This window comes from Carassius carassius, chromosome 28 (genome assembly GCF_963082965.1).
Source record: "Carassius carassius chromosome 28, fCarCar2.1, whole genome shotgun sequence".
Classification (NCBI taxonomy): Eukaryota; Metazoa; Chordata; class Actinopteri; order Cypriniformes; family Cyprinidae; genus Carassius; species Carassius carassius.
The window spans coordinates 4,699,850-4,721,607 of NC_081782.1; the positions used below are offsets into that span (position 1 = coordinate 4,699,850).

The following is a 21,758-nucleotide window of genomic DNA, read 5'->3' on the forward strand; positions in this document are numbered from 1 at the left end:
CGCAACTCAAGTATCGTGTCCTTCCTCTGACACACAACTGCGTGTGTGTGATTTGTTGGAACCTGGACATTTTTGGGAAAATAAAAGCGGCCGATACTGAAAAGGCCCCGCAGGCTGTAGTCCAGCTAATCCAATCAGCCGTCTGATTTCCATACCACCGTTAGAACCTTTTAATGCAGTTTCTCTAAGTGCTCGCTTATTCAGGAAACAAGGAGCTGCTACAGAGGTCAAAATAGACCTGAGAGAGAGAAAAAAAAGAGAGGGGGCGAGGAAAGAGAAGGAGTGATGGAGCACCTCCAGGTGGCTTTATTTCAGGAGTCAGCAAGTTACTTTACAAACAAAAGAACACCAGGTTGACTCGCTAGTCCACAGAGACACACACTAAAAGTGACAGAGCGGCGTTAATAGACAGAGTTACCCAGTTTTCACAAAGCAACTCTTAGTTTGGACAGCGGTGTCACTGTTGGTTAATTTAAAGATATTTAAGTGTCACTATAAGAGCTTTTTTTGTTCTCAGCTATCAGCAAGTGCGACTAAGCCGTTGACTAAGAGTATTTCATTCATAAGGGACCCTTAAATGCATCCAATCCTTTTAGAAAATGTCTTTCTATTGAATTTAAGAAATTAGCTACCATATTTATGGATAGGCCTGAGGATTAGGTTTTGTGCTTGTTCAGACCATCCACAGAAACCGTAGATGGAGCTTTTTTAACCCCAGAAACCTTGGCTTTGCCTTTGATATCCATTTATTGGGAGTGTGTTTTCACTAACACTAGATTTTATCCCTGTCACCTTCATCAAAGCAGGAATGAAGGATAAATGTTGAGTGATTCTCACAGCATGACATTTTAAAAGCTTGACACCCGCTTGCCTGGTGTGCCAAATACTAAAAAATCTCCAGGATATTAACCGGATCAGTACCCACAGGGCTTCTCTGGAAAGACGACTTAGTTTGTCTCATTCCATGGGATATTTTATCATTGATACGTCAACCTTTGAAGTGCAGAGCCGTTTCTTCTTGTGGAAACACGAGCCACGCTCGAAATCCTTCCGGTGGCAGGCCGCCGTATTTACGCGCCAAGCTTCTCGCTCAGATCCCGGGGAGGATTTGAATATTTTATGAGCTGGGGAAAATTGGATCTGTCAGAGGATGGTCTTTTACAGCGTTCCCCGTTTCGGAGGCTTTTGATTCGGACGTGTTAGAACATCCTGCTTGATGAGCTGGGATGCCTTTTTCATGGCTGCTCGGGAAACTCAAAGTGACACGCTTGGCTTGTGTCGTGGACGAGGAAGGAGGAGGAGGATCGTTGTACAGTGTCATTGATTCTGATGAAATGAGTGTTATCTTGTATTTCGAGTATTCAACATTATCTTAGAAATTTCTGGTTTCAAGTGTCCTTTTTCATTCTTGTTGGTATAAAGCTAATTAGAATTCACCAGCTTACTGTCTTCACTCCGTGAATCTCTGTAAATATCCCCTTATTTTAAAAGCGCTTCAGTCTGATCAGTACATCAATAGCTACAACATAGCAGAATCCAGGTTTATCCTTAGATCCTAAACAGTCCTTTGGCTGTCAAAATGTCTTACTCCTCTTCTATCATCCAGCCGACTGCATCGCCAACTACAGCAACCAGGTGGACAACAAAGCCAGCAACCTTCTAGCTCCCGACACGGGCCTTTACAGCGACGTGGACCTCTCCAACAAGATCAACGAGATGAAGACCTTCAACAGCCCCAACCTAAAGGACGGCCGTTTCGTGGGTCCTGGTGGTCAACCTACGCCCTACGCCACCACCCAGCTCATCCAGTCCAGCCTGGCCAACAACAACGTGAACAGCAGCAGCGGTGGAAGTGGAGGAGGAAGTGCTGAGTTTAATGAGAAGCAGAGCTGGAAGAGCAGCCAGGGAACGCCTCAAAAACAGGCTGACATCAACACGCCACTGCAGTATAACATCATGGAGCAAAACAAACTGAACAAGGGTGAGTTTTGTGGATTTCCATGCGGTCCCCAAAAATTAAAGGCAGATTTATTTGAATTTGATTTTAAACACTAGCTCATGCTCTTCAAAGAAACCCATGCCATGTTTTTCTCAGTTTACCACAAAGGTGCGTCATCAAATTACTGCTCTTCTTGTCTTGTTGTTCTGTTGTCTCCTCATATTCAGACCACAATAAAAGCTTTACATGATTTTGATTCCTGATAGCCTCCCTGGCACCTTTACATGTAGCTTTTTCACATTCTAACCCCCTTTTTATCCGTCACGGTTGCTCATATTGCGTATATTTGTAATTCAACTCTGTGCTCTGCTAGTAAACTTAATCCATATTTATAACTGTTGTTTTACTGTTTGGATGGGGATGAAGGTAAAGAGTAGACCGTAAAGTGTTGGATGTCTCAGAACAGTGTGATGCCAGAGATCTTAGATTACTGTACAAATAAGGGGGAATGTAACTCAAGCTCAAAGCTATCAAAGCTATCCATTATCTGCTGCTTCATATTGAGCCACTAAAAAGGTCATTGTGTTTGCTTTTTGACTCAACTTGCATGAATCTAACTGCGTGTGGGTGTGATATTTCACACTTGTTAGACAATTGAAACCAGTCACCAACAAGTCATAACAGCTTATGACTGAAACCCTTTTGTAACCTTTTACCACTCGACTGTCTGATGTTCCACTCTGAAGCATTCTGCATTGAAGTGTCTGAATTTTATAAGAGCTTTCATTTGTCTATTTCACAATTTGTTTCCCCATTTACTCTGGTATGTAAAGGACTGGCTCATAATGCCTTACCTGTATGTATAATAAAAACTACAACTCAAAATCTTTTGACTGCAATCCCTTAGACCACTATCGAGGTGAGGGGCCCGTCTCAGGCACCATCCCCTATAACCAAGCCCAGGACGTCCTCACAGGAGGAACCTACAGCAGCTCCGACAGGGGGAGCAGCACCTCTGGTAAGACATCCATCACTATCTATATATCTATCTATCTATCTGTCTGTCCATCCATCCGTTTGTCCGTCCTCTATCTATCTATCTATCTATCTATCTAAACACACAGCCACCCACCCACCCACCCACCCAACCGTCTGTCTGTCCATCCATCAATCGTTTTGTTACCCTTCCATCCATCCATCCAAAGTTCTGTTATTTATCCATCCATCCATCCATCCTTCTAAAGTTCTGTTATTTATCCATCCATCCATCCATCCATCCTTCTAAAGTTCTGTTATTTATCCATCCATCCATCCATCCTTCTAAAGTTCTGTTATTTATCCATCCATCCATCCTTCTAAAGTTCTGTTATTTATCCATCCATCCATCCATCCTTCTAAAGTTCTGTTATTTATCCATCCATCCTTCTAAAGTTCTGTTATTTATCCATCCATCCATCCATCCTTCTAAAGTTCTGTTATTTATCCATCCATCCATCCTTCTAAAGTTCTGTTATTTATCCATCCATCCATACATCATTCTAAAGTTCTGTTATTTATCCATCCATCCATTCAACCAAGTAGTCATAAAAACCTGCAGACATAACCTCCTAAACAGTTTGCCTGCAATTTATCGCATTATTCTTATTTCTTCTCGTTTCCATTATTTTAGAGCCTTTTCATCCCTTTAAGAGGCAGTAAATCATATGCAAAACAGGACATTTACAAATTGCTCACTGATTGTTGAGAAACTCCGGGGAACGAAGAGAAACAGTTGTGTCCGAACAAAAGGAGGCGATTCTTCCTCATGATTTCTGAGGTGCACGAGTGATTTTAAACGGCAGCAACAATCTCTCTCTCAGTACTAATTCCTTTAGTTAAAACCATGTTCCCTGGAGATTTCGAAGGTCTGCCACATTTTCCGGGATGTATCTGATTCGGAGGCTGTCCCCCCTCCCTTTTTGCTATTCGCCACACCGTCATTAATTACTCTGGCGTTCATCCACCCGACTCAAAGAAAGGGGGATAATGTTGTCAGAAAGCCGGTGTTTGTTGCGGGACAAAGATAAATGAGGCCCATTCTGCGGTGTATGCAAGGCTGCCGGCGTAATGCATCATATCTATTTTCATATTGTATTTGAAGTTCAGGTAATTAAAGAGAAGGTGTGAGTGCGTGGAGGTCCTCACAGCTCATTGGCTCTGAATTTTAATTCCTTTCTGTTAATTGGCCTCCAATGTTTCTCTTTTTAATGCTCTCTCTCTCTCTACCTCTCCTCTGGGCAATGGAGAGTGTTAGTTTTGAAAAATGACTCATTTTTTGATGGAGGGCGCAACGTTAATTACAAATAGAGAGATAAGGCACAAAAGCGTTTTATACCACATCAATAATGCCGTGGGTGTCATTAATGTTGCTTCTCCTGAGTGTAAAAGTGCCATTTGTTTCACACATGCATCAAGCACGCAAACAATCTAACAGAAAAAGAAATGAACCAGAACTTATTACAGTATTTTAGTTTGCAATCAAATTAATTTATAAATGTGAATGGCATTGTGGGCTTGGAGTTGATATAGCTTTGTTTGTATCACATTGAATATGTATTATTTATTTATTTTTGCTTTACAGGAAGTCAAGGACAGAAGAAAGGTGGCCGATCAACTAAACAGTTCAAACAGAACCCAATGAACTGGACTGAACTGTTGCCTCCTCCTCCGGTTAATCCACCTCCATGTCAGGAATACACGCTCACGATGGATGACAGGTTAGAGCAACACACAAAGCTTTTCACTTATGATGTACAGTATGCTTACAATGCACATTAGGATTTACATTCATAGTTTATGTATTTCAGATTTTTTTAACCAATACAGTCATATGTACACACAGCATTTTAAATGAATTTGTATTATTTGTAAATGAGTTATCATGTATTTATATATTTCTGTGTGTGTGTGTGTGTGGGTGTATATATACACACACACACACACACACACTTTAAGAAATACTTTAAAAATAAAGTAATATTATTAAATTAATAAATATTAATAATACAAATCAAAAGAAAAAAATATATATATAAATAACATTATTAATAAATATTAATAGTAATTTTAAATTAGTATAAATAAAACTTTAAGATAATATTATTTTAAATATAATTTTAAGTACATTAAAAAATCAACAAAATATTAATACAAATTAAAACAATAAAATTATTAAAACAATATTTTTAAATAACATGAATATATAAATGTATAATAAAGGTCATTATTATTATTTTAAAGACATTTGTCAGTTTGTACAGCAACTTACAAAAAAGTCTTTGGTAAACATTGAATTCTAACGATTACGCATTATATGCAAGTTAGAAACTAAAGATCGCAAGATGTGTCCAAAAATGTTGGCAATTTAAGGTTTCAAAATGAACCTGTTTTTTGGTTTTCTCTTTAGTTATGACACAGACCTGCAGTGCCCTTTGCCGCCGTCTCGTATGTATCTGCAACCTGACGAGCTAGAAGAGGAGGAGGAAGAGGTGGAGCTGGAGCGCGGACCTACACCACCAGTACGGGGAGCTGCTTCCTCCCCTGCCGCCGTGTCCTACAGTCACCAGTCCACCGCGACCCTCACCCCGTCCCCTCAGGAGGAGATGCAGCCCATGCTGCAGGAGAACCCTGACCTACACGAGCGCAGGTACACCAGCTGCAACAGCTTAACAATGCTTTTCTATTTTAAAACTATTTACAGTTTCATACATTTGACGTCTGTCGTCCTCCACTAGGCGACTCTTGGTGAGCCCACCCCCTCCACCACGCCCCCTCTCCCCTCCGCACACGTACGGATACATCTCCAGCCCCCTGGGTCTGGACACAGACGGCCTGGAGGAAGAAGAAGACGAGGATGAGGGTGACGAGACGGATGCGGAGGTGGCTCGAGTCCACCAGCTCCACACCCACCCTCACCAGCAGCACTTGCCCCAGCAGAGGGCTCTCCTGCGGGGCCTGGAACAGACCCCGGCCTCCAGCACCTGTGATCTGGAGAGCTCCGTCACCGGTTCTATGATCAACGGCTGGGGCTCGGCTTCAGAGGAGGACAACGCCTCGTCGGGTCGCTCCAGCGCCGTCAGCTCATCAGACGGATCTTTCTTTACCGATGCTGATTTCGCCCAGGCCGTGGCAGCTGCGGCCGAATATGCTGGTTTACGCGTGGCAAAGCATCCTGGGAAAGGCCACCATCAGCTTCCAGTGTCTGGAGGTACTGGAAAATGTATATGCTTTCTTAATAAACGTCCAAATGTTATTGTGCATAATTAAAACAGGCTTTATAATATAAACCTACTCCTGAATCCATTTTTATGGACAAATTCGAGCCCAGCCTACATTATTTTCCATAAAATACTCAGTTTTACCTAGAAAATGCCAAGTTGTGGAAGATATGGAATTCCCCCATTAAAAATTCCTAATATTTGCTCATGAATTTAAATGGAATAATTGTTTTAAATGGAGACCCTAACTGTAATACTATACATTCTACAGCGGGTGAATTCATTTGTAGTCAATTCTGCGGCCTTTAATAGAGCTGAACTAAGCAAACCCTCTGTCCTCTAATTCGCCAGCAGCACGGAAATACCAAAACCTCCCTGCGGGACACCGTCCAGGCAGCCCAGTGTCCACAGACAGTAACGTTAGCGCAGCCCCGGGTCAGAGGAGGCCCCTAAAGAGACAAAAACAACATCCAGCTGCTCAGACAGGCTACCAGCGTCGAGAGGTCTTCACAGAGGGTACGTCCACACACACTTATGCTTTTAGTCATGAATTATGAATACTAAAATCTTATCTACTTTTATCCACATTTATCATTATTATTATTATTATTATTATTAACCATTTATAAATAGAATACATTTAAAAGTAAGTCGCTTTGGATAAAAGTGTCTGCTAAATGAATAAATGTAAATGTAAACAATTCATAATATTTTATAATAAATTAAATTTAACATTAAAATGTTAACAAAATATAATATTTTTAATAATTTGTGTTATATTATTAATAATAATAATGATAACAACATTTTATAAAATAAAACACATTTAAATAATTTGTAATATTTTATGACAATTTTAAACCAAACATTAAAATGTTACCATAATATTAAATATAATTTCATAAAAACAAAAGTTAATTTATAATGATTTATTAAAATAAAATTATTTTAAATTATTATGCTACAATATGATGTTACAATATTTTAAATTGTAAATAATAATAAATAATAGTTTTTTTTAATTGTAAAATTATTTACATTTTGTGATATACATTACACTTTATATTATTTTATTATTTCTTTCAAATTCTTTCATTTTGGTAACATTATTATTATTTTTTCTTCAGCTTAATATTATAATCTAATTTATCTAATATATATATATATATAATTAGTTGCAGTAGTAGTAGTATTTTTCTTATGACTATGCTGTGAACATTATTCAGTGTGTAAACAGCTGCTCTGAATGATTTTAGACTAGTTCAAACTGATAACTTGTGTGACACTGATGTCTTTTTGACCAGTTTATTACAACAATTCATTTTTTTCACACATCAACATTTTGTTCACACAGCCCTTGTGTTCTTTTAAAATGGTGGTCATACATTCATATAAAGATGATTAAAAAGTCCATGGATGCTATGCATCAACTACCCACACAACGAGTATAAGACAAGCATCTTCCAAACATTTGATCTACACAGAACAGGATCATAAAGAGTGAGGGGGATGGAGAGGTCAGTTGAGTGGGACGGCAGCGGTCTCTAATGAAACTGCAGCAGGTGCAAAAACTTCACTGAAGCGTCTCTGAAGGCTTCAGAAAGGTCAGGTTATCTGTGTGGAACTGCATAAGGAAGTGCTCACAAACGCATCCAAACTTTCTGCTCGCATTTGTGAGTATTGAGTGTGTATTTGTGCACACGGTCTCATCTGCTGCGTCTCATCATCGAGTCAGTTGTCCTTGTGTGTTGACACTAAGATTTAATATCAGACAGACACAGGCCTTGGTCGGCTCTATCAGATCAACTAGCCCCTCTCATCTGTCCTTCTCTCCCTCCCTTCACTGTAATCTCTTCCTCCCCCTCTTCTAATCTCCTCCGCTCCCTCTCTCTCGTCTTTGTTCGCTGTTGGCCGCAGAAAAGACCCAGATTGATCAGTCTGTGTCAGCTCAAGTTTCTCTTGAATGTGTGATTTGATTTGATAGGCCTGTGTGGGAGGGTTAAACACAACGTTTCGCACGGAAAAGAAGTAGAAGGTTGTCGTTTTAATGCACTTCACACAAACACACTCAAAACTAAATGATCTGAAATGCAGATTGCCTACCAACCCCCCAAATAGCAGGCGTCAAACACGCACTCCCCCCGCCTCTGTTAATTTTGCTCTTGTTTGCTCAGTGCTTTGGGTGACACCAGGCTTATTATCTCGTCCTCCTCCAACTCCTCTCCAGAAGGCCCTGTTAACCTTTCATCTGCCTCCACTTCTGTCTGGAGAGAAAAGAGCCAGTCTTTTCCAGACGTCTTCTCTCTCTTTGTCTTAGTTTCCTCCTTTTGCAAGTTTCTATTAGAAGTTTGTTTTCAGATTTCGAGAGAAGTTTTCTACGGGAATGCTGAGGGATATCTTTGGTTATCAAACATTTTGAAGCAAATACGAGTTAGCAAATTTGTAAAGCAGCTGAAAAGTAACTGAATAATAAATGCAAGTTGCATACATTTCCGTGACTGGAGATTGCTGTAACCCGCAGAATAAAAAAACAACCCGTGGCAACAGAGTAAAAGTATCCCAATTCTGGAGGAAAACCAAAGACTTGGCAACACTGGTTGGTTGACAGCAGTTCTGTGTCATTTCTCTGCAGCCAGGCAAAATAAAACTTTAGAAATAGGTGTTATGCCCCTGTTTGAATAGCATATGTTAAGCAATTACTAGTAATGATCAAAAATATATATATTACAATTTATAAATTATAACATTATTATATGCATTGAATACCATGTGTTAAGTAGTATGAGTTGATTTATAACTCTGTTATATAATATCATTTCAACCATCAATTTTATAAATAGCTGATGCATTTGCAAAGGCACAAACTACTGTTCAAAGTCTGGGGTTAGAAAGGGGTTTTTAAATAACTGTTCTGCTCACCAAGGCTGCACTTATTTGATCAAAAATACAGCAAAAATTGCAATATTGTGCATTAAAGTTTAAAAGACCTATTTCCAGATGTAATTTACATTTAATCTGTTCATTTTCAGATTAAAATGTAATTTATTCCTGTGATGCAAAGCTGAATTTTCTTCTTCAGAGTCTTCAGTGTCACAAGATCCTTTAGGAATCATTCTAATATTCTGATTTGCTTAAGGAATATTTCATATTATTATCAATGTTGAAAACAGTGGTAAGACTTAATATTTTTGTGAAAATGTATGCATTTTGTTCTGGATTCTTTCCAGTTCAAAAGAGCATTATTTTGTAACACAACTCTGGATTGTTAATGTCTTTAATTTCACTTCTAATATATTTAGTGTATTCTTGTTGAGCAAAAGTATTCATATCTTAAAAAAATAAAAATCTTACTGACACCAAACTTTTGAGTGCAAAAAAGCACTCAAACACTAAACATCAATCATTCATAGCACATCTAAGCAAGAAAGGACATGCTTTACACTACTAGTAATTTCACGGCAGTGCAGGCGCTCTCACACTAACACGGACAGCAGCGCTAGCAGAGAGAGAGAGAGAGAGAGAGTCCTCCCTCATCTGAATCTAACAGCTCTCTTCTGCTCCTGTCTCTCTCACCCTGGCATCGATCCGCCGCCTGACTACTGCAAGACCCCACAGGGCTTATAAAAACCATCCATGTCCACCAGCCACTGACCCTTCTCATATTTTGCTGAGTGTCAGAGCAGTGATGAAGCAGTGCTAAGCTCTCCCCGACAAAATGAGACACGTTCTCGGTGAGGACGTCAGGTGTGCTCTGACCTTGAACGGGTAAAAATGTTGACGCAGCACCCGAGCACCATTTTAGCACTTTTTAAACTCGTCAACAAGAGTCTTAGTGACGCAATGTTTGCGTAATACGGGTGTATTAGTGACTCTGGCGCATATTGGGGGTGTCATTTTATATGCATGTTGATTTGAAATTGTATCAGGTTTCAATATCTCTGGCACAAATTTAACAGATCCGTCACGCACAGAGCTTGGACGACTTTTTTAAATGATGCTCAAAAGAATGAGAACGGCAATTGTAAACAACCCTGAATAACTGGCACGGGAAGTGTGGAGACATCCAGTGACAGTGATGAACCGTCATTCACAGTTTCTCGCCTGACTGGCGGCGCCGCGCCGCGCTGGGAAAGAGCTCCAGCGTGCAGCTGTTTGGAAGGTTGCGATGCAACAGCACAGCTGTGTTTCCATGGCACCTTCCGGGTGTCAGACAAATGAGTTCTGGTGTCAATTAGCTGAACGTCTGCTTCTGAAGGACACTAGCATGTGTGAATATCCACCTTATTTTGCAACGCGGAAGTAAGCTATTTTCTTTAAATGTGCGAGACTTCTGATTCATTAGCCGCTAAGTGCAGTAAAACTGTGCTACAAACCAACTTCAAAAATACAAAGTATTAAGACAATGTATTAACCCTTCCGTGTCAGCTCAAAAAAATGCACTGAGGTATTTCAAAACAATTGTATTTACAATTGTATTACAACTACCAAAATTGTTTTTTATTTTCAGGATTTTACCCCTTTTAAATGTCACCTTTTGATGTATTATTTTTGTGTCAGATAAAAAAAATATAAACACAAATTTATTAGTACATGCACACACACTCTCTGATATCCATACTAATAAACATACATGATTATAATGACAACTTCTTTTCTTTTCTTTTTTTCCCTATGGAGTATTTGCTCCATAGTCCAAACCTGAGAAAGTTGTGCCATCAGTCGAAAAAAGTAGAATTTTAAAAATAGTAAAAAAGTTTACGCCTTGCCAACAGAATGAAAGCCTTACCTAAGAATGCATAATTCTATGCTTAAATGGCACTGGGATTCATTAAAAATGTTTATGGATTTTAATAAAGTAAATTAATTTCACCCAAAAATCTAAATTATGTCATTAATAACTCACCCTCATGTCGTTCCAAACCAGTAAGACCTCCATTTATCTTTGGAACAAAGTTTAAGATATTTTAGATTTAGTCCGAGAGCTCTCAGTCCCTCCATTGAAGCTGTGTGTACGGTCTACTGTCCATGTCCAGAAAGGTAAGAAAAACATCATCAAAGTAGTCCATGTGACATCAGAGGGTCAGTTAGAATATTTGGAGCATCGAAAATACATTTTGGTCCAAAAATAGCAAAAACTACGACTTTATTCAGCATTGTCTTCTCTTCCGTGTCTGTTGTGAGAGAGTTTAAAACAAAGCAGTTTGTCATATCCGGTTCGCGAACTAATCATTCGATGTAACCGGATCTTTTTGAACCAAAAAACCAGTTCACCAAATCGAACTGAATATTCAGTTCGATTTGGTGAACTAGTTCAAAAAGATCCGGTTACATCGAATGATTCGTTCGCGAACCGGATATGTCAAACTGCTTTGTTTTGAACTCTCTCACAACAGACACAGAAGAGAAGACAATGCTGAATAAAGTTGAAGTTTTTGCTATTTTTGGAACAAAATGTATTTTCGATGCTTCAAAATATTCTAACTGACCCTCTGATGTCACATGGACTACTTTGATGATGTTTTTCTTACCTTTCTGGACATGGACAGTATACCGTACACACATTTTCAATGGAGGGACTGAGAGCTCTCGGACTAAATCTAAAATATCTTAAACTGTTCCAGAGATAAACGAAGGTCTTACGGGTTTGGAACGACATAAGGGTACGTTATTAATGACATAATTAAAAAAAATTTTTTTTTAACTTTTTATATTATATATATATATATTTATAAAATTTTTTTTTTTTTTACTATTAAATACATTTCCAATAAAAATACAAATTTCTGGCTCAATATATGTTGTTTGCATTAACAGCCAAAATTATCAAAAAGAAACAAAAAAGTCTCTGATAGTGGATATCTCTTCGCATTTAAGTAACAGATTGTCAGACCTGTCTTATGTTAAAAATAAAGTGGATGGTGAGCTATAATGTCAAACATATCAAATATTCATTCAAAATAAATGCTTTCCCTTTTGTTTTCTCACAGATCTCCCCCCTCCTCCGATTCCTCCTCCGGCTATGCTGAAGTCTCCAACACACCCCGCCAAAACCATCCTGGAGGGCCCGCGGGGGGCCATGCCGCCCAGATCCAGTTCTGCTGATGGCAAGGACAAGCGAACGGGTTCGGGCGGACCCAGACCCCGGGATGGCTCAGACACCCGGACTAGCTCCTCAGAACGGCGGGAGGGCCATGAGGATGTACAGAAGGGTCAGAGGACGGGAAAAAGCAGCAAACAAGATGCCGGTGCAGGCCATAAGAGCCGCCAGCACCCAGGTACTGCGCTACTCTCCTGTTTTTCTGATGATAAATACTATGTTAAATAATACTCAAGTCACTTACCTGTCATTTTCATGTATCTTTCAGGATCAGAGGACATCCTACCTTACAGTCGCCCATCTTTCCCAGCTGTCCACAGTCCTCGTGGAGAAAGAGACCCCAGCTCCTCCAGTTCACTGTCCTCTCGAGGGTCCGGTGGACGGCGGAGAGGTGAAGGGGCTCCAGGGGCCCGCAGAAACCCTGCAGATGTTGGGCTGAACACCATAGGATCCTTCCAGACAGGAGGGGAGGAGCTTGAGGTGCGTCCTCACTTCTAATATGCCTGGAACTGGAAGGAATACATGATTCTGATTGGTCAATAGCAATCTTTGGTTAACCATATTTATATTTTGGACAAGATACAAACCAGAGCACCCTGTTATTTTGCAAAAGTGATTGTAACAGGTATTGTTAATGTTCATTTAACAGTGGGAAGTCGTGGCCTAATGGTTAGAGAGTCGGACACAACCAATCGAAAGGTTGTGAGTTCGAGTCCAGGGCCGGCAGGAATTGTGGGTGGGGGAGTGCATGTACAGTTCTCTCTCCACCTTCAATACCACGACTTAGGTGCCCTTGAGCAAGGCATTGAACCCCCAACTGCTCCCTGGGCGCCGCAGCATAAATGGCTGCCCACTGCTCAGGGTGTGTGCTCACAGTGTGTGTGTGTGTTCACTGCTCTGTGTGTGTGCATTTCGGATGGGTTAAATGCAGAGCACAAATTCTGAGTATGGGTCACCATACTTGGCTGAATGTCACCTAACTTTATTTAAACTATTAACATTGTTATTTGGTGATTTAAATAAATATGAAATATATATATTATAGGAAAATCTTAAACTGAAAAAAAAACATTGACTAAAAATAAATAAATAAATAAAAATTAGATGGAAACACTTGTTGCTTTTGCAACTAACTGAAATAAAAAAAATTTATTAATAAAATTAAAGTTAGTCAAAAAATGTAAATTGAAATAAAAACAATACATTTAAATTTAACAAAAAAAAAACTGACACAATTCTAAAATTTTACAAAAGCACATAACATTACAAAAACTTAAACATTTTTAAAAAATAAATAAAAAATATATAAATAATAGCAAATTCAAAATAAATACTATAATAGAATAGAAATAATAGTCAAATAACAATACTGTGTTCTTTGGATGGAACATATTTATTTTTTCCTTGTATGATGTTTGCTATAATGCTTCGATCTTTTCTTTTCAGATGGTGGAGAGTTGAAGATAAAAAAAAAGGCTGTCTTAAGTTCCTCAGCAACCATCTTCAGCGCAGTCTGACCATCTCGGCAGTATCTTTTACTGAAAACTACCGACCCAGAGTCACGTTTGGAAAACTGACCAACCATTCTTCATTTATTTACCTTAATTTTCAATGTGCATTTAAAGAAGAAAAAAAAAAGAAAAAAAAACGAAGGGTGCATATGAGAGGGGCTAAAGCGATTTTGTTTAGATTCCAATGCAATATGATGCGTCCGTTAGCTCCTGAAAACGATTATGGCTTTGTTCACCCTGGCGAGAAGGTTGTCAGTCAGCTGTTACTGTAATGAAACTCCAGGCACAAAGGGACTGGCTGACATGTACATACACGTGTATACATATCTAACTGTCTTTTATAATCCATCGTGGTACATTAAATTTGTCTTCCTTGGCTTATTTGAATAATTTTAAAATTACGCCAGTTAATATAATTCTTTTTTTTTTTTAAAGCCACCATCCTGGTTGTAAATTGTCATAGTGTTTAAACTGCCCCAGGAAAAGTGCCACATTTTGAGAGTTATTGTTTGTTTGTTTTTGTTTTTTGTAATGCACTGTTATTCATTTTTGTCATTGTCGATGTTTGTTGTTCTATGTTTGACTTTGGTTTAAAAAGCACAATCACTAAACTTTATTTTGAACCATGTTATTGATGAACCTTTTTGTCTTACACGGGGGGAGCGCGGACGGTATGACAAAAGGCCTTGTTAAACCTGTTGATGTAGGGTTATGAGAAAAGAAAAAGGATAAGCTGTTTACAAACGAGTGAATGAATGGAAACGAATCCCTGCATCCTTACCTCCGGTGTCTTTTCCAGATTCTCATTCCAGCTCCAGACATCCTGCAAAAATGAAATAAATATACAGGAATTAATGCAGGGATGTTGTGTTTACGAAAGTATTGCTCCACCTGTGCATTTCCGTTATTAAATTAAAAAAAATTCGATTCACATATGCACTTAACAGGAAGTGGGAGTCGGTTTGAGAATTTGGAGTGTTCGTGATTGGCTGGCTGAGAACCCGGCTCTCATGGGTTGGCTGTGTTGGTCACGATCTAAAAGAGGTGAGGATGTGAGTGTTAATTCATTTGACATCTGCAAGCATTTGTTTCTTAAAACAAAAAAGCATATACAAAAAAATGAAGAAAAATAAAATCAAAATACTGAAACTGACCTGCTTGTTTTGTGATTAATTCACTCTGATACATTCACTCACACTTGAACTTGACACTTGAACCCTTCACATTTCTATAAAGTGGGGCAGTTCCAACTTTGCAAGTTGGTTTTGACAGTCTGGTTCTTCAGACTCACAGCCTGTAAGTAAGGTTTTTATATTTAAAGAATTTGCCACTGTTGATTCAAACGCGAGTTTTGAGCAGTGTAGCGCAGAGCTTGTTGTCTGTCGTTTCTCCAAACACAAATGCAGATATGGTTTTATGTTTTCGCAGCGCGATAAGCAATGCTACGTATACAAAGACAGTATAAGTCATTATAATCATTAATTATATCCCCACTGGATGCAACAAATGCCTCGTTTGTAATGGATTTTATTGGTTTTGTCTAGTGATGCCGGGAGATGCATTACAGTATGGTAAGAGGCATAACATTTCCGTCACTCGCTTGAGGTTTTCCACTAAACCCAACGCACTGGATAGCTGGCCAATCAGTGTAATCCTCGCTTTTCAGAATGATGAGCTTTGTAAAAATGTACGTGTTTCAGAAAGGTAGGGCATAGAGGAGCAACAATTATGTACATTTTATGGAAAATAATGTGTTTTTTTTTTTTTTTTTTACCTTAACCGCCAAAACGTGTTACACCAAATACACCAAATAATGTTCTTTTTAGCAACGTCATATGACCCCTTTAAATACAAATATCAGACAATAGAAATCTGTGTAGCAGTGTTTCTTACCTGGTTTTAGTTTTTACACTGGAGATAAAGTGAAAAGTAGCTAATAAATATGTCCTTAAATATCAAATGTTTTCACTATTGCAATACATTTCTTATTTTACTATTAACTACTATTACTATTATCTTATAACTTTTTCATTATGCAACACAGCACAACACAGCCTACTTGCCCTCATCAGTGAATACATTTCGGGCTGAGAACGTAAAAAATAATAACTAATAGACATATATTGACTAAGAAAATTAACAATGCATAAACAGCAAATGTGTGATTTAACACCCGAGGACAAACACTATTCGACATAAAATATTACAAAATATTATACTAGCCATAAAACACTTTATAAATTGTTGTGGCCATATTAGACTAATTTGTGGGAAATATATATATATATATATATATCCTGTGCACAGTTGATATGGGAAGCATTTTCTCTAAACAAACTAAATATTGTTGTGTGCCTATTCATTTTACTATTCTAACTATACAAAACCCTATATGGTAAGATGAATTTTAGTATTTGCACTGAGCATTGTTTTCACTGAACAAAGGCCTTGTGTTCCCTATTTTGTTGTATCCCATCTATTTTTTGAAACATGCAAATAAAGGTCCCTGGATAAATGTGTATGATCAGAACCCAAACCAGCCTCATTATATCAGTCCTATTAGTCATGTGGGCAACCCACCGACAAGTCGATTTTTTTGTGAAGGTATAGTTTGCAGCACAACCTTTATAGAGCGGCACTGCACTATGACAACTATATATACATGCTCCATTTGAAAATCCACATACAAATATTGGGACATACAGAAAGTAAAATGTCAAACACATGCCTTCTTGTGCATCTGCCAGGCATCTTGGTTGCTGTCAGTAAAGGAGAGCAGTTCCCCACAGGTGTTCCCCTATTAAACACCTTTTAAACGAGAACAAATCTGGAGCAACCGAGAGCTTCCCCTCTGGCTCGATCCATCATTTTAATGAGCTAAGGTGTGTATGCTGCGCACAATGAGGCACAGGTGATTAAAGCTAGTACACACAGACACTGACTGTGCTGCTAATATCATGAATCTATGCAGTCTAGAAATGACTTCCAGTACCTGATGACTCTGGATCAATTAGAGTCCCTCATTGCTATCAAACACACAGCCGTTAGATTCACCAAACTCAGAAAGAAAATGGCTCATTTATTTGAAAACAGCATGTGCTTGACTAGAAAATGCAAGATATAAAATGGAGGCGGGCTAAAATGAAATGAACAAACCATCCAGTTTAGCTTTGTTGCAAGGCTTACGAGGGCCCGCTAGTTAAATGAGACGCTAAATTCTGAGCTAATACAGACAAGCATTCTGTGGAGATGTGTAGGGTTTAACCTAATATCCTTTGTTACTAAATCCATGACTTATTTTTCACTCAAACTGGTTTAATTAACCCCACACGCATAACGGGAAGCAATTAAGAGTAACAGCTGTATGCTGTCTGCTGCTGCCCACTGAGACCCGTGTAGATCAATCCCACCTGCTCACCCACCACCCTCATTCACCCGGATCACTTCATTTCATTTAGAACATCTTCTCTGGAGAAGAGATGACAGGATTTTGATTTGTTGAGTGAATTCGTTTTCTCTCTTTGTCTCCTAAGAAATTTAGCAATACATCAATTGCTCACCAATGGATCCTCTGCAGTGAATGGGTGCTGTCAGAATGACAGTCCAAAGAGTTGATAAAACATCACATTTATTCACTAGTAATATATTATGTGTGTTAAATCACAAACACACAGCTTTTCAACTTAAGGATTTCTACAGTATATTGCCTAAAATATCCAGGTTTTGTCTTTGGTTTCCTGTTTTCATACTTAATGAAGGTAATGATCGTTTGACCAATAACATGCAGACATTGTACGTAATCTACCAATCGTGGTGCTTGAGAAGGTGGGATCTACAGAGAACGGTCAAAGCGATGCAAATATGTGTACATAGTGTTCGACCTGAAGCAGCATTGAGCATACCGATCGGTGTATGACATCAAAGTATCATGGTACTTTGTCATACAACAATTTGTCTGCGCAGCGCAAACAAAGCCAAAACGTGGATATTTTAGCAAATATAGGCAAGGCAAGTTTAAATAAAACAAGCAATTTTAAAACTTTTAAAATGATTAAAACATTTACTTAAAATGAATTTAAAAACAGTTAGAAAATGATTTTAAATATAGTGCAATCAGTTCGGATATAATATAGAAATCCTGGCCAGGACGTGACCTGGGAAAATGGCACATTTGGTCACCCTACTTTAATTGATGGACTGGAGTAGTGTGGACTGCTTGTGGATTATTTGGACTCTCATTCTGATGGCACACATTATCTGCAGAGGAGCCACTGGAGAGCAAATGATATAATGTTAATTTTCTCCAAGTCTGTTTTGATGAAGAAACAAACTCATCTATATCCCGGATGGATGAAACATTTTCATTTTTGAATTAAATATTCATTCAAAGTGAAAAGCTTATTTTACTAGAATATTTATCAAAATATATATTTTTTAAGAGTTAACCTTCATTTATTACTTCATACCATTCCCCTAGTCCTTCATCTCATTTCATTTTGTTTCTTTTCCCTCCCTTCTTCCTTTACATCCTTCTACAGCGTGTGTCTCCTGCTAACGCCGCCTTCACACTGGCAGTTGAAATCAGCTCCGATATGGCAGCGAAACGACCGGAAGTCATTCATTTTCTATGGAGATTCGCAGACCGCATGCGAATGGGTCCGAACCAGGTGCGAACGAGTGCGGTGCGAAAAAAATCGTGTCCGTTGGCCATCCGGATGCGTTCAAAAGATTGAACTCTTGCGAAAGGCTACGGACGGTTCCTATCCGACAATTTTAGCGGAAGTTGGCGTTGCTATGGTACTGATAAACAAACCTGAATTCTTAACTTTTAATAAAATAAATAATGATTTTATAACGACAAGTTGTCATGTCATTTTTTCATTTTAATGATTTTATAACGTAATTTATGCAGTTAATACAATTAAATAATTAAATATTTAAATATTGTACAATTCAATGTTGTGGCCATTTTCCCGCTCATTCACATACAGCCAGAAAATTATATTATGGCTAATCGTAGACTTGTCAATGCTCTTGCTGTTGCTCTCCTATACTGGAGAAGCAAGCAAAAAAAAAAAGAGATCCATGTGGGTAAAATACTACCTGGCAGAGAGGTATCAGTACGGGGAGTTTCACCGCCTGGTGGGTGAGCTGCGTCTGAACAACGGTGAGGATTTCAGGGAGTATTTCAGGGTGTCGCGCTGTCAGCCTTTCCAACCTTTCCGCCATTTTTGTTCTACTCGGTTCCGAGGCTTCCAACACTTTTCACCGTTGTGTACGACGTCCACTGGGGGCGTATTGCGTATTACGGAGCTGATTTCAACTGCCAGTGTGAAGGCGGCGTAAGGCGAGAACTTTAAATAACAGCTCATCTCCCTGGAAAATTTCTCTGAACTTTGTGGACGAATTTGTCGAATTCAATTAAACCGATGCCCGACTTTTCTCCAATCATCTTTCTCTCAGCTGTAGTGCTAGTTCTCCCCTGAATCTCACAGCTACCAAACTCCATTTCAAAAAGTCCTTCCAGTGCTCAGCTCAGCAGAACTCACTGCATCCGTGCTCAGACCTTACAATTAACCTGGACGAACTTCACCTCTCCTTCCTGCAGTCGGTCCTGCACATCTCACAGGCTGACGTAACCTCCCCCGTCCCATCAGCCAATGAGTCACGGCCAGTTTTTCATCAACTTTATTATTAATTTCCACCAATTACATTATAAGGCTCCATCGCATAGTCAGGAAGATGCTCAGTCAAATTTATGCAACTATCTCCCTGCCAAAAGTGCTGGAACGAGCCAAATCGACAGCGACCGACTGGAAATAAATGTGTGAAGCAATCAACAGTTGCTGACGAAGACGTTCTGCTCAATCTTCAAAGAAAATGAATGGATGAATTATGCATCAAGATGTCTCTATAAACCAATGATTAAAAAGAATGACATGCCAAGAAGATAAATGGCATGATTCCTTACAGACCTACAATGCCACATGGTAATGGTTTCAGACTGAACCTCTCTATTACATTAATTTGCAAAAACAGTTAAATGTTGCATTAAAAAGAAACAAAATCATGGAACCATTTCATCTCAAAAGAGGAGTTGCACAAAACAATGCTTCATGCATTTGCTCGTTCATTGATTCATCCATCTCTCCAGCACAATCATTATTGCTAGCATTAAATGTGAAGCAATTTCTAAGCTACAACCATCACTAAATGTAAATGCAAAAACAGATCTCGCATCGGTGAGGATGCTCAAAGAAACATAGGGCAAAATTGTTTAAACATTTCAGGGAATTCAACCAATGGAAGTTTTTTTTTTTTTTTTTTATCAAATGATACCAATGAATGACTATCTTTGCATAGTAAGTTAAAGAGATACTCCACTAAAAAAAAAAAAAAAAAATTGTCTCATTACTTACACTCATGCTGCCCCAGATGAATATGATTTCCTTTCCTCAGATAAAAAAAAAATGACTGTTAGTTCTGGCCATGTGTAAAGCATGTTGTGAAACTTGACATAAAACAAGAACTCACCTGTTAACTTGCACCTGGACTTGGGTATCCTCAACTCCCCTTGTTCGCACCTGTCAATATTTACGAACAGATTAAATGAAACAGGACAAATTAGATCTTGACAAACTATATATCATTATAAAGATCTAAGCCTCAAGCATCGATGAGAGATCGCTGGTTTTCAATGGAAAGCTTATAAAGACTGTATTTGCTACATTTGTGTAAGCAGTACACATACAAACATGAACATTAGAAACGCTGTACATAAATGCTGAGTCATAAACACATCCACAGCTGTAAATCCCGGTTTAGTTAGAAAGGTAAGGGTCCACTGAACGACATCTCATGGAGCACGTTCAGTCCAACGAAGCAATAACGTTGTAATATGGATCATAATTCCTTTGTTTACGTTTCAGATCTTCAGCGACAGAACTGTTTGCGTCTGTTATGGAATAACTCACGGTCGGAAACTGTCTTGGTAGTAAAAACGGCATCGTTTTGCAGCGTACAGTGTCACAAACAGAATGAGGCGATCCACAAAGAAAAAAGTGAAAGAAAAACGAAAGATAGTATATTTGAATTTTGGCGCTCCCTCGTGACGCGATCTGACGCACCTGTCAGCTGATGGAGGCGGAACTTAGCGATCGCCTTTTTCTTTGCTTGTTTTATTTTTTCAACAGTTTTTATATTATATATGTGTGAGTGTGAGTGTGTTTTATGTTGAATGTGAATGTATCTGCATGATTACCAGCTGTTTAGGTGCAATTCAGCTTGCTATTACTGTATACTCACGGCTATAGATGAACGCCATCTATATGAATAGAGAGATAGTTTATTGACTTTATGGCGCATTTATGTTATTACCATCTCTATAACTGGCCATCAGCACATCAGCACGTATTTTCATTGTAGTTCATTGTAAATGCTGCATTTCTAGCAATCTCATTTTCTTTAATGGGCATACAAAGTTAAAAATAATTATTATAAAAATAATTATTTTATTTATTTTTCTTACTTAAATTATTCTTATTGTATTTTTCTAGTGCTCAAATAAAGCACTTATATGATGTCTAAGTTTCTGTCTAGTGTTTTATAATTGAAAAAATATGCACTGGTATGTTTAATGACTGAAATAGTTTGTAGAAGCCTTCAATACAGTTGGTAAATATTTTTTATATTTAGGGGGGTGGGGGGTCTAGACATAGTCTCAGAAAAATATTTGCAGGAATCTCATTTTTCATGATATATTCTTCAGATTTGAAATAGAAACTCATGAGATGTGACTTTCAACCCATTACTTTTCTAGATTGCTCCTGGACTGATTTTATGTATTTTTATATAAAATAAAAAATAAATTCAGTGTGGTAAAAAAAAAAAATGTCAAGGCACTTCAGTGTCTATAACTTTTAATATTTTTGAGCATTATCAAATCTGGTTGATGA

The 21,758-nt window shown here is 38.4% G+C and overlaps 1 protein-coding gene across 8 annotated transcripts in view; it reads left to right on the forward strand.

Annotated features, from left to right (window-relative positions):
- The window catches only part of LOC132107755 (roundabout homolog 1-like), a 281,293-nt gene extending 268,431 nt beyond the window's left edge, over positions 1-12,862 (forward strand). For 5 of the 8 annotated variants that reach the window (XM_059513931.1, XM_059513930.1, XM_059513934.1 and 2 more), the window contains 8 exons: positions 1,607-1,981; positions 2,847-2,957; positions 4,560-4,695; positions 5,385-5,624; positions 5,713-6,185; positions 6,547-6,711; positions 12,183-12,470; positions 12,561-12,862. In XM_059513931.1, coding sequence (XP_059369914.1) covers positions 1,607-1,981; positions 2,847-2,957; positions 4,560-4,695; positions 5,385-5,624; positions 5,713-6,185; positions 6,547-6,711; positions 12,183-12,470; positions 12,561-12,790 — 2,018 coding nt within the window. In that variant the 3' untranslated portion in view covers positions 12,791-12,862. The remainder of the gene's footprint in view (positions 1-1,606; positions 1,982-2,846; positions 2,958-4,559; positions 4,696-5,384; positions 5,625-5,712; positions 6,186-6,546; positions 6,712-12,182; positions 12,471-12,560) is intronic. The other 3 variants (XM_059513932.1, XM_059513935.1, XM_059513938.1) reach the window with 2 other exon arrangements.
- The last annotated feature ends 8,896 nt before the right edge of the window (positions 12,863-21,758 follow it).